Source organism: Rhipicephalus microplus, unplaced genomic scaffold (genome assembly GCF_043290135.1).
Source record: "Rhipicephalus microplus isolate Deutch F79 unplaced genomic scaffold, USDA_Rmic scaffold_23, whole genome shotgun sequence".
NCBI classification, from domain to species: domain Eukaryota; kingdom Metazoa; phylum Arthropoda; class Arachnida; order Ixodida; family Ixodidae; genus Rhipicephalus; species Rhipicephalus microplus.
In genome coordinates, this window is record NW_027464596.1 from 1,849,987 (window position 1) to 1,864,244 (window position 14,258).

Genomic DNA, 14,258 nt, shown 5'->3' on the forward strand with positions numbered 1-14,258 from the left:
GTTTCTCGAACGCCGAAATGCCTGCTTGCAGCCCGGTTGCTGTGCTCCAGCGCGTACTGCACTGCCTTCAGTTTGAACCCAGCCGTGTAGCTCGCGTACTTCCCCACGGTGAAACCAAAGTTCAATACACGACCACAACATACGCACACCGCTTGCAAAATGGCGTTTCCTTCTGTTTCTCTGATGGTGGTGATGGCGATCGAGCCCCCGGCGTTGTACACGTGACCTCCAAAAAGCGCGGCGATTTGGGGGGTATCAGTAATTGATAGAACAGCCATTTTTTTTTCGTTCATGGTCGCTTTTTTTTTTCAAGTTGTATTTCGACAAACACGTTGGTTAGGTCGTTGCACTTTCAATTTTTTTTATTTGCTCGTCGATTTGCCTTCTTTTTTTCTTCAGGGTACGGGGACCGCGTTCTAACTGTACCGCTGGGGGGTAGAATCGTTTCTGATCACGGCCAAGTTCGGGGTGCGCCTATTATGCGCGGAATTAAAAAAAATCGAATTTTCCGCGACCAGACTATGGGTGCGCCTATTATGCGAGTAAATACGGTATATATATATATATATATATATATATATATATATATATATATATATATATATATATATATATATATGTATATGATGCTATGATGAATGGGAGACATGGCCTGGCTCATAGGCCATGTTTATTCGTTTATTCCAAAGCACTTGTTCATTCTCTACCGCTATCACAGTCACTGCCTTCTTGCGTCACAGGACTCCCCCTCCCCCGAAAGAATGCACAACCTACAAACTTTAAAGCATCACTAAGAAAAATATATCAGAAAATGAAGTGGTACCATGTAACACGGCAGTTCCGTGCACTTGCACAAATGCGTTCACAAGAAAGAAAGTCCGATAATATCTAGGAGACCTCAGGGGGGGGGGGGGGGCGTGGTTGGCTGTTGCGTTGTGGAGAGCATGTCTATGCCTTCAACGTGGAAAATGACGATGACACAGCCTGGATAGTAATGAAGAATGAGCAGGGTTGCGAGTCCTTGTAGCATTGGAAGGTCGGATGTCTCATGCGTTGAATTCTGAGTTGTAGCTGCGACAGACGCTTCGCTTCTAGAAGGCGTGATTCTTGACAGACTATGACGGCGTGAAGCCTGGGTGCTGGCGGTGTGCAAGAAGTGCTTCTGCGTCCTTCTTGGCATTTTCTATGGTGTTGTAGCATGTGTAATCGCAAGCGCAGAGAGCATCTGTGGTGAGGTTTCTTCATCAAAAAAAGTCTTACGTTTTGAAATGGTCCTTAAATCAAATATTTTATTTTTTCAGTGTTGCTCAAGTCGCGAGTGCACTGACGTTGAAGTTTTCGTTCGTCGTTGTCTTTTCTTGGTTTGGTGATGGCACTGTGAAAATTGCGGGTGGTCATCGATGTTGAATGAGCAGATGCTCTTGGTGGTCTCCGTGTTATTTATGAGTGGGATGTAAGCATGATTTGTGTCAAAGAAAGCAGTAGATGCCTTTTAATTTTTATCAATGAGACTCACATTCAATGATGAATCCTCACGTTTTCGACTTTCAGTTGGTTTAGCTCCTGAGGATGAGATTGCAGCAAAACATGGCTTGATGTGCTTTCGATTCCCTATGTTTGTTTCTTTCCGGGACAATTGAGCTAAGCGTTTCTGAAGTACAGCCACTTTCGGAATGGCAGTGGCTTGACAAGGTATGAGGCAGATATTTCAGGTGGTCTGTTGCGTATATAGCGATATCCTGACGCCTGCGATGTGAGGGACGAGCGCCAAAAAAGCTACTTGACCCAAAACCAGGTGGTGGCTTACATAAGCAAGAGGAAGAGTCAAGTACATTGGGTGCTTGAATAATGTCTTGATTTGTGTATTGTATGGAAGAGGTTAGCCTTGGCGATATTTGCGCAGATGGGAAACGAGGTGGAAGATTGCGCTTGTAGAAAAACGGCCGGGATGTCTTTCCATGAGCACATGGCTGACTTCGCCTGATGGGAAATGTAAAATTCTGCTCTGTGCTCGAATGCGTGGAGGCTGCCTATGACTGTCATTACTGAATTTGAATGCATCGTTATGATTGGTTTTAATCGAATTTTCATTATAGTCTTGAAGACACTTTTGCTGGCATTGCTGATGTTGCTGTGGAATGTGTTGCGGTGAGAGCCCTTCTTGAACATCAGCTGGTAGTCTGTAGGCTGTTGTCATACAGTTCGGGCAATCAAGATAATGCTTCACAGTTGACAGAAAGCTCTTCAGAAGCTTCTCCTATGCTGTTAACTACAACAGGCTCTTGTGCCAGGCAACGTGCGAGGTTCGATGCGTCTGATCCTTCTGTTTTGCTTACAGTGTCAAGTGTGTATGTACTGAACGGTGATGCATGAGCCCGTGTGGAAAGAGTATGGCTCGACAGGGTATTTTCACGATGCGTCAGCTCCTCTATCATGAACACGGCATCCTTATGAGGCAACGGCTGAGTGTAAGGAGCGCTTGAAGAGCAGCGTGATGGAAAACCGGGTGATGGACTCACGCATGCCAGATGAAGAATGAAGGGCATCAGGTGAGCGAGCAAGATTCCGTGTCGTATGCTGGAGCGACGACTTTGAAAATACCGGCTTTCGGGAAGAGAAACTTGATGGAAAGCTATGTCCCTTGCAGGGTCTCGGCGAGGTGAACGAGCACATCGCCACGCTCTTGAAGTGAACGGACACAGCAAACGCGGTCAGTACAAAGTACACAACATACATACATTTATTAACTAATTTACACGACGATATCGTCTGCCAAATTATACACCAATTTCAATTAACACGCTACCATACAAACAACATAACGCAGTGACACACTAAACACACAATAACATGATAAACACACACTAACACACCCAACACACTAACAAGTACCCAAGGCGGCGTCGACGCCTGACTTTCCACGTGGGACCACGGCGCGAAGCCCGCGGTGCCGAGCACCGGGGACCCACGCTACAGACAACCGTTCGCAGCAGCCGCCATGCGCAGAAGAGGCTCGCTCAACTCTCGCCCACTACCAAGGCCTGCCTTTCGCCAGGGGCCACCGCCGGCGCTACCACTCTACCAACAGTGGTACTCAAAGCGAACACAACGCCATCCATCGCCCGGCGGTAGTCACCACCGAAATAAAGCTTTTGGGCGAGACACGTGCGCCACGCGGCGCAGACAACATTACAGAGGGAGTGTCAGCACCCCCACATCCTTGAGTAAAGATCGTGGACTGTGACTGCCGAGTGTGATTGTCTCCAGACGGTTAGTAATGAGAAAGTTCTTGTCATAGTCATTAAAACGGCAATCATATCTTCTCTCATCTATTGCCACGATTCATCGTTATCGAATATGTATGTAAGGTAAAATTTGAATGCCTCATCAGTCACGTAGTCGCTGAAGTTTGTAACCATCTCCCATTCCGACCATGATGCAGTGGTAGCGTGGAGCTCGAACAGGTCGAACCAGTCCTGTACAGGTCCATCATCTGCAACTCCGGTGTACTTGGGGACGGGAAGATCAGTCGATGGTTTTGTCATAATGCCGCAAACTGCATGCGCCTGAGATCACCTCTTCTGTGGTCGATATTCATTTGACGCGTATTGCCGGTGGCTTCATGAATGATGTGAGGCTGATGAGCGGCGACCAGGTCTTCATCCCGTTGACTCGTGTGACGCTATGGCGAATGGGAGACGTGGCCTGGTTCATACGCCATGTTTATTCTAAAGCACTTCCTCGTCCTCTGCCTCCACCATCAGTCACTGTCTTTCTTCTTACGTCACACACACCCACACGCACACACACACACAGATATATATATATATATATATATATATATATATATATATATATATGAAATTGCTTGTGTGTGTATATAGCTAGTGCGTATTCAAGAAAGACCTTTCGTGTGAACAATGTACCCACATAGCCTCGGAGGCCCGTCTTTTTTCCATGGGAGCTTTTCTGCTGCAAATGAATTCTAAAAGAAAATAGAGTCCAAGCGGGTTTCAAGAACCATCTAATCTTTATTACCAACATATATCAAAACTAAGAAGCACATTTATCACAGTCCGCAGCCGTGATTGTGAAAGTGTGTATGTAGTCTTCCAAGATTTCAGTGTTCAATGCCCTTACGCCTTCATGTGCGATGACTTCTTAGGGGGCAGCAACTGCTTCTTTGCGGGTTGATTAAATTTTTAGCAAGAAGCCCAACTCCCACTTGTTTATGGCAATGTTATTCTTGTAACCGCAATATGTACTTATGAACAAGCACAGGAGAATAACTAATGGGTGTAGCACATGCTTTTAAAGAAGGCATACAGGCACCGACCACGTGCTCGTCCTAAATCGGTTATTAGCAAAGAATATGCGAGCAAATGAAGAACTGAAACATGCCAGGTACTAGCAGGGCTCATACAAATGATGGGCAATAGTTAACGCGTGATAAAAATAGATAAATGTTCGATATGAGATGTAAAGAACAGATATTTAACAAGTGGCCTTATCGTTTCCGTGCGAGTGAGCGGGGTTGCTGCTGCTTGCCGCGGTAATCTCTGCCAAAAACAGTAGTGAGCTCGTGCCACGTTTCGGTGCTTTGTAAAAGAGTCATCTATCGTAACTGCACATATTGATGTTGATGTCCACAAGAGCGAACTTGAAAAAAAAAACTGCCTTCTGCCCTCGGAGCCTCGGGAACCGGCTCAGCATACATATGTGTAATGCAACACGAACACCCTCCTTTTTCCCGCTCCTTCCCTTTGTGCGCCACTGGTCAAGCAGGTTTCGGGACAATAGGCACAATGGGGCGTGTTTTCTTCCAACATATCCAGAGGGGCATAGCTAGTGTAATGTGTACGTTCGAGGAATCTGAGCGACTGCAGTGCACCGCTTGTTCAGAAGTGTCGAGTATGGTGCATGAAAATTTGCCTACATGATGACTGCTATGACGCACTTGATCTGCATTTTCGTCAGTTCACATGCGATAATAATAGCACTAAATACATTGTTTCTAACGACATACGCATCATATATTGAATCAACCAGATTGTTTTGCTGCATGAAGCAAAATTATTTGGCACCCTGGAATCAAATGCATGTGCTGAAGTTTGAATGAATTTTCGAGTAGCTTTTTAATGAAATTTTATAAGATTGTCACCCGGGATTTGGCAGGTGTTTATATATATATATATTCACTACATTTTAATTTTACAATAATTGAGAGCAAACACACATATCCTAGGCATGTCCTTATATGGACAGCCAGTCAACGTTCAAAACTTGATGTCCGGTCGGACATCTCAATCGGACGTCCGGAAAACAGCCACACAGGACATAGATTTTCACAGTACATTTATTGGCTATTCGAGTTATTTATTTATTTATTTAGTACCCACAGCGCCAGAGGCATTACAGTGGGGGAGGGGTTTACAGTCAGTCTGGACAGTTCAATATTTTGTCATATATAAAGCGTGGAAAACGGTAATAGCAACAACAACAGCTACAGCAGATCGACAACATAAGTTATTCACAGCAGTATGCAGTATATGTGAGAAACAAGAACACTACAAGGTTGAGTCACTTCAACAGGAAAAATAAGTGATTTGATACCGGAGTATAGCCACAGTTCCCTTCTGCATACAGTGTGAGGACAAAAGAAAGAAGAACAAAAGATAAGAACAGTAATACATACAGTACGTCCTAAAAAAAGAAACAATCACTTCAGCAGGGCAAAAAACATCTCATTCGAAACTACGTTGACGATGTCAGCAGGTAACCTATTCCAGTCGTGGATTGTTTTTGGAAAGAAAGATTTCTTAAAAAGTTCCGTGCGGCATAGAACCTCTCTTACTTTTCGGTCATGGTCCACGCGTTGGGACCTATAGTTAGGCGGTATTATATATATATCTCTCTGTATGTTAATCGTACCATAGTAAATGGAATGAAAACGCTTCAGGCGCAGCTTTCTGCGTCGTTCTACCAGGGTATCCCATTTGAGTTCTTCCTTAGTTCTTGTTGCACTGAAATTAATTGTGTATTGACGGGACACGTACCTCGCACCGAGATTCTGAACTCTTTCAAGTTTAATAACGTCGCGCGCCGTCGTAGGGTCCCACACTACACAAGCGTACTCGAGGACGGACCTCACGTACGTCTTGTAGAGTAGCTCACGTGTGGACTGACTGAATGCACCAGAGTTCCTGCGAATGAAGCCCAGCATTTTTCCCGCCCTTCCGGTTACGTAGTCAACCTGCTTCTGCCACGATAATTCTGGGGTATACCAAACACCTAAGTATTTAAATTCGGTTACTTTACCAATTACAATGTTATTCAGGGTGTAGCAGTAATTTAGAGGGTTCTTCTTTCGAGTGAATGTCATATTGACAGTTTTCGTGAGGTTTAGCTGCATGCGCCACCTAGTGCACCATGTGCTGATTCGATCGAGGTCTTGCTGAATCAGGTTGAGGTCTTCCGTACCGTTAGTGATCCTATAAACCACACAGTCATCTGCAAACAGCCTCAACTGCAATGTCAAACCGTCGCCAATATCATTGATGTACAATAAGAACAGCAAAGGTCCCAGGACGGAGCCCTGGGGTACACCAGATGAAACGCTTTGTGCCCGTGACCGAACCCCATTTACAACCACGAATTGCCGGCGTAACGTTAGATATTCTTTAATCCATGAGACAACCGCCGGATTTATTTTATATGTGAGCATCTTTTCAATGAGTAATGAATGGGGTACTGTGTCGAAAGCTTTCCTGAAATCGAGGAAAATACATTCAACCGCAAGCCGTTTATCTAATGCAGAAGCAATATCATTTGTGAATTCCAATAATTGGGTAACACAGGAAAAACCTTTACGAAATCCATGTTGGGCTGACGTAATCGCAGAATGAGTATTCAAATGAGCTACAATACTCGTGAATAGAATGTGCTCCATTATTTTACATGCAACGGATGTCAGCGATATCGGGCGGTAGTTTGAAACGTCGCTTCTAGGACCGGACTTATGAATAGGGACCACAATACCTGCTTTCCAATCATCAGGAAGAGAAGCTTCGAGTAGTGACATATCAAATATAACTTTCAAGTACTTTGCTATCGATTCAGCGCATGATTTAAGCAGGAAATTGGGTAAGTCGTCAGGACCACACGCTTTAGAAGAGTCGAGCCTTCGAAGCAACGATTCAATGCCGTGTGTACATATGACAACATCATCCATGTCGCTTATCGTTTCAAGTACCGGTGGGACGTCTTCAGAAGGCATTACTGCAGGAGTGAAGACGGAGCAGAAGTAGGCGTTAAAGCATTCTGCCTTGTCAGCGTCTTCGCGAACAATGACGTCACCAGACACGAGTGGAGGGATAGTTACAACATCCCTGCCATTCTGCTTCACGTGCTTCCAGAACACTTTCGGTTTATCTTTTAGTCTTGTTTGAATAGTTCCCGAATAACTGTCATTGGTAATGCGTGTTGCTTCTTTAACTTCACGAGTTATTTCTTTCAGTTTTTTCTCTGTCTCTTTTGAAGGTTTTCTGCAATAAGCGCGATAAGTTCGTTGTCTTTTTTGTGTGAGCTGGCGCAAGGTTTTCGTAAACCAAGGCTTGCTTCTACCCTGTCTCGCCGTCAACACCCAAGTTGGGACGAACAGCTCACGTAATTCGAGTATTTTCTGCTTAAATAACCGCCACAGCCCGTCCACACTCCTACACCCGGCTTCCGTTTCGAACACTACTAAATAAGCCTGTAATGCTTGATTTATACAATCGAAATTGGCTTTTTTATAATTGTACAGTTTTCTGTTAGCATGGTTTTTTGTTTTAACATAGGCCAGCGACATCGTCGACACGACAGCGTGGTGGTCGCTTATGCAAGGAATCACAAGCGTTGACTGAACAAGTTCTGGTCGATTGGTAAGCAGAAGGTCTAAAATGTTGTTTCCCCGCGTTGGGGTGAGGACTAGCTGATGCAGAGCATGCAGGTTGACCATGTTCATCATTTCTGTATTGCATATTCCAGTAACTGTGGCGGTGTTCGATGCATCCCATTTCAAGTCCGGTAAATTGAAGTCGCCCCCAATGACCACGGTATCTGAGTGAACTTCATCAATCGCACTTTGAAGTCGAGTGAGAACATCCGGCGATGCATTAGGGGGACGATAAAAGCTACATACTGTTAAGGCGATGCGGTTCGGAAGTTCTAGTTTGCACAACACTACTTCACTCACGCCAGCATCAACGTCAATCTGGGAGGACCTAATGCTACTATCAATGAGAATGAACACACCCCCTCCATGACCGTTCCTGTCTTTTCTGTAGCAGGTGTAACCAGTTGGAAATACCTCGTGGTCACCAATGTCAGGATCTAACCAGGATTCCGTACCGAGAATCACGGAAGGCTTAACAGTTTCTACTAAGGCGGAAAATTCATCTCTCTTATTCTTTATGCTCCTGCAATTCAGCAGAAGAATACTAATGTTCACAGAACTAGACTGGCACGGTCACTTCTGTGGGGTCACATGCATTGTTGCATCATCGCAGACAAACTTCTGCCCGTTCAAAAGAAGGTAATCGTACCTAAGCATAGCTTTCGCGCCATCCTGTTTTTGTGCTTTTGCATATTCCCACAAAATTTTTCTTTTCTTTCGTACTGCTTCGGAGAAATCTTCGGAAATGCTAGTCGTAGTGCCTTTTAACTTTCTTGCGTTGCTTAGGACATGCTGTTTTTCTTTGAAAGATGAAAATTTTGCGATGATGGGTCTGCTCCTCCCAGCTCGAAAACGTCCCAACCGGTGTGCCCTTTCTATTCCTATAGTGGGTATTCCTAACTTCGAAGAACAGATATCCAAGATCTGTTTCTCACACTCCGCATTTGTTTCGTTGGCTCCTTCGTCGGGTATACCGTGAAAGATGAGGTTGCACCTTCTGCTGCGGTTTTCAAGGTCGTCAACCTTTGACGTTAGAGACTTCAACACTCGTGCTTGAGTCTCACATTGTACAACGCACTCTGCTAACGACGATTTCATTTCATCAAGGTTTGTGAACTTAGTTTCAAGGGATTTGATACGATCACCTAGATCGTTTATAGCGAGCTTGTTTGCAGCTTGAACGGTTTCAATAGCATTTAGTTTATCCTTAATTATGCTTTGACCTGCTAAGAGCTGCTGCAATGTCGCCTCGGTGGACGGTCCCGGATTCACCTCTACGTCGCCACATATTAGCAGAAGTAAAAAATAAAAAGAGAAGCGACGCAGCAAGCGAAACTGTTTCCGCGAACGGTATTGCGTGCATGAATGTGACAGAATGCAGTCAAACAACTTTTGGGGTGAAACCGGCAAGAAAAAGGGGAGCAAGAAAGGGGGTTCCGTATGACTAACCTGCATAAGCAGTAGGAACAGCGTGAAGCGTACTGCTGCAGCCATGCCGGTTTCACGCCCCACTGGCGCACTGAAGAGCCCCGCTTTATGAAGCTGAGCGTTATCGTCGAGCCGGTAATCACTCAGATTTTCACTGGCAGGAATCGCACATGCGCCGGATACCGGAACGTCTGGTGGCGTCATCCCGCTGTCGTCATCAGGTGCTACGTTGGTTTTAAGGGTTGTTCCTCGTAGTCCTTGCGTTGTGGCTCCTTCCGGTGGAAGAAACGCTGCGGCTTTCCTGGGACACTGTCTTGCAGAAGCGCCGTTAACCTGCATAAGCAGTAGGAACAGCGTGAAGCGTACTGCTGCAGCCATGCCGGTTTCACGCCCCACTGGCGCACTGAAGAGTCCCGCTTTATGAAGCTGAGCGTTATCGTCGAGCCGGTAATCACTCAGATTTTCACTGGCAGGAATCGCACATGCGCCGGATACCGGAACGTCTGGTGGCGTCATCCCGCTGTCGTCATCAGGTGCTACGTTGGTTTTAAGGGTTGTTCCTCGTAGTCCTTGCAATGTGGCTCCTTCCGGTGGAAGAAACGCTGCGGCTTTCCTGGGACACTGTCTTGCAGAAGCGCCGTTAACCTGCATAAGCAGTAGGAACAGCGTGAAGCGTACTGCTGCAGCCATGCCGGTTTCACGCCCCCAGATATCCACACGGCGGGATATCCACACGGCGGGACATTCGTATTCATTATGGACAGTCAGTGGATACCCGTGGTTACTTGGGTCGCTTTGAACTGAATTTAGTGTTGATTTGGATGAATCAACTGTTTTTGTAGCAAACTGCTGTGTAAAATGATTACGCTTGCCTTCAGGTAGCTTTAGTGAGCCAGTACTAGGCTAACTTCTCTAACGTTGATTTTGAGATACCTTTGAAGAATGGTGCCAACGAATCTGCAACATAAAAATTATCGCTTTCATTGCGTGGTTCATATTATTTTATTTTGTTGTTAGTAACACGTAATAATATTGCCATGCGCAGGAATGTAGGCGAGCATTCTCAGCTTGTTCACTATCACAGCTTGGGCACGTAGGCACTATCCTCTGACATTAGCAATTTTTCGAATGGCGTATGCAAAGAATTGCACACGCTATTCATTGCAGTCACTGACACTGCGCATGTGTCATAAAGCTAACGATCATTAGGATTCGCAGTCCATCCACAAGGTGGCCGCAAAGCCCCTTTGAGATGACTCGAGCATGCGCTAGCGTTTGTGGTGAAGAAATGCTATTCTAAAGCTTATACAGCACCCACATGCAAATGCTACGCCCTGGGCGCCCGCTAACTTTGCGTACACTATTAGAAAACTCCTTATAAAAGCAGGCTGTCCGCACAGAACGTTTGCAGCATGGTAAAAACATTTCCTCAGTTTGCACTATTACGCAAACTTTAAACTAAAACCAACATGACAGGATGTTACGTGCAAGAACTATGACTTGATTATGAAGTACGCTAAAGTGAAACACTCGGAACCACCTGGGGTTATTTACTGTGCTACTGATTTAAATCTTCAGCTCTGCGCCTCCATCGAATTGCCATCTCAGCTGCCGAGATAACTCCAGGACCCTCGGGTGAGTAGTGTGACGCCACAAACCACTGTACCACTGAGACACTAAGGTATACACAAGGGCTGCTTTGCGGATTAAATTTTAGCACTGACAAAAATTTTCATAACTATGCTGCATTCAATAAAAAGTTTTTTGTTCATCGACCCACTCGGAACAGGTGAAGCAAAAGTAAAAGAAAAGGGTAAGTTGGGTTTACTGCAGTGAACACTTACCTGTGAAAATTCAAGTGGTGTGATCCCTCGGAGAAGACACGGTTCGTCTCGAAATCCACGTAGCTTGCTGTAGAACCTGGCTCGCACTCGACAGAAGGGTCCACAGCTTTTACTTCTCCAGATATCACAAATATGTGCATTCCAATCTGGCCACGCAAGACGGTGTTGTACGAGTCACCTTCTCTCACCACATCCCCTTCCTCGGATGCCACCCATGGCTCAGCTGTGTCGGAGTAAAATAATGTTTTTGATTTAACACATGATTTTTCGCTTGAATCTATGTCATATTTGTAAAACAAAAAAAAATAGTGAGGTATCATAGCAAGTAAATTAACGTCTAAGCTCTGATTTCCTTTTCTTTTTCACGATTTGTGCTGTTTCTGCACATTACGTAATGCCTGCTTTCCATCATGTGTTCTTTCAGTTTCATGGTGATGAAAAAGTATAAACACAAGAATGGCAGATAAGGGAATGGCACTCCAGCGTAAAATTCAGAAATTGCAAAACGTAAATGCCAACCCCCCCCCCCCCCCTTTTCATAAAATATGAAACCAATCGTACGGCTGCAGAGAAACAGCAAGGGAGAACTGACTCTACCTATGGAGTTAGGACAGGTGCTGCTTCCAATCATAAAGTCAGCGCCCGTCCTGTCGCACATTTCTTTATCGCGTGCTCGTAAAATGAAGTGGAGGCATATTCTAAGAATGTATGACGACCGAGCCTCGAAAAGTATTTCATTACAACAAAAATGCCAAATGTTGGGTTCCATGGTGGTACCCGCCATGGAACTTTACATGGAGCCATGGAGCTTTACAGCTACAAACTGCAAAATACAAAAAAATAGAAGTAGGAGTGTCGCCGCAAAGGGGACACAATGTGAAAGCAATAAATTGAAATGCTATATGAACTAGGGCTAGTAGTGTCGATCCACTCATTCGTGTTTCGATCGAGGAGTTTCATATTTCTAGGACAGAGTAGGGTACCCGTCTGCAGGCGCCTTGAAGTTCGCTCATAAATCTTACTCAGCCATTTTGCAGAAGCCGGCAAAAAGCAGTGAGTGTGGCAATAGCAAGAATTTATTTCATTGAACCATAGCAGAGGAGTTTAAAGCTGGAGTAAAAAGCCTGGTGGGTGAGCACTCAGGCCGCCTCATTTCGACATAAACACTTATGGCCCAGAGCCCAAATACGGGCTTCGGGGTAGGACCAGTGGCAGACCTCCTTAGAATATGGTTGGCTAAAGAGCACCTCTCTACAGTGAAGTAATGAACACACGTTTTTTTTTGGAAGATGTTATTTTTGCCCTCGAAGTGGGTTCCACGGCTGCAAGTGCTACTGCTAGTCCCTCCGTCTGCGCTGACTTTTGGGCTCGGAAGGATAGTCCGTTGACATGTTTTATCTGATGTTGACGTGCCTGGTAAAGAAGAGCAGCCCCATAAAATTCCTTGGGTGTCGGCCCTACTATGTCTGTGTAGCATACACCAGTTGGGTACCCGTGTTGTTTTTCAAGCATCGAAGCCCGCGCTTGTTGCCTAGCTGCTATTATCTATGTGCATGTCCATGTTAGTGGGGAGCGGAGTGACCCAGAGCACATGTCGCCAAAGATTTGGAGTAAGTGCCTCTCCTGGAGTGCAAGTGTGCTGGATATATAAGCAGTGGAGCAGGCAGCGTACAGGGGCCGTCTGGATGAGCCCCGTGTATTGACATTTAAGGTGGGCTTCCTGCACTTCTTGGTAAGAGTTGAGCACACCGAAACCCTAACATTGGACGTAGCCGCCGGGAGGTCCATAGCTGTCTGAGTAGCCTTGCAGACATGGGCGTCGCTTCACCTTCCTGCTTGTTAGTGCTAAGGTATGGTATTGCGTAGAGTATCCGGATTTTCACGAAGGCATGGGTAAGCCGAAGTGCGTCCCTGCCTCGCAGACCACCCCGCCTGTTAGAAACACAATTTACCCTACCTGTCTTGAGTTTCGAAACAGTAGTCTTGTTTGACGTTTGAGTGTGGTGAATGAACGGGCCGAAAATTTATATCTCCTCCACCTGCCTGACGGGAAACCCAGACAGAGAGATGTGTATAGCTGAGCTGTCTTTTGTATTTGCTCTGACAAGCAGAAAGCCTGATTTGGTCGGAATTCCTGAGAACCTACGATTGTTGACATACGCTTCGACTATTGATGCGCTCCGCTGAAGGCGTTCCTGCTTTTCCCCAAGGCTCCCCTCAGTCGTCGAACCTGAGAGGTGATAACAACGCTTGCTGATGGGTACTTTGTTTTTCGCTTCACGCCGCACATGCAGCGTTCCCCCAATGACGAAACGTCAAAATAAAAGGAGGCAGAGGTGCCAGTGCTTATACTGCATGCACTAATTCTTCCAGTATTCCTATTTTCATCACTATATGTTGCTGTGGGAGCAACAATCCAAAGCTGTCATAGTAACAGTTCTTATCAAAAAGAGTGAACGATAAAGACAGACACATTCGTGGCGGGTGCGTAGGTGGTAGAAGGAACACCACCACCTTCTTCCAATTTCTTTCACTTTTACATTTAGCAACAACACCACCTCACATGTGTGGAACTAGTCTATCTCTCACACGCTTGCATGTTTTCTTTCAAAAAAGAAAAAATAGTAGAGAAAAAATAGTACAGGTAACTAAAATCGAAACTTCTGGAAATCGTCCCGCAAATTACTATGTTTACTTCCACACTACCATTCATCATAAATCGGCAAAGTTCTTAAAAACGTTATATAAAATTGCAGAGTATATCAAACTAATTCCCATATTTTGTGAGCTCGACATATGTGGGTTTGACTTTGTGTGCGATTACTGTACTGCTAGAATCGAAACTTCTGGAAACCGTCCCGCGTATTACTATGATGTTTACTTCCACACTACTATTCACCATAAATCAGCAAAGTTCTTAAAAACGTTATATAGAATTGCAGAGTATATCAAAATAATTCCCATACTTTGTGAGCTCGACATATGTGGGTTCAACTTTGTGTGCGATTACTGTACTGCCTATTTGCGCATGTGCAGAAATTCCGCCTTAT

General features: G+C 45.2%; 1 protein-coding gene across 2 annotated transcripts in view; it reads right to left on the bottom strand.

Annotated features, from left to right (window-relative positions):
- LOC119185271 (decapping and exoribonuclease protein-like) overlaps positions 1-14,258 on the bottom strand; it is a 175,452-nt gene that overhangs the window by 28,393 nt on the left and 132,801 nt on the right. Inside the window, exons 3-4 of one of the 2 annotated variants that reach the window (XM_075884091.1) lie at positions 11,209-11,431; positions 5,339-10,009 (exon numbers count right to left, since the gene is read on the bottom strand). In XM_075884091.1, the coding sequence (XP_075740206.1) occupies positions 9,901-10,009; positions 11,209-11,431 (332 nt within the window). In that variant the 3' untranslated portion in view covers positions 5,339-9,900. Of the gene's footprint in view, positions 1-5,338; positions 10,010-11,208; positions 11,432-14,258 lie in introns of those variants that run through there. The other variant, XM_075884090.1, reaches the window with a different exon arrangement.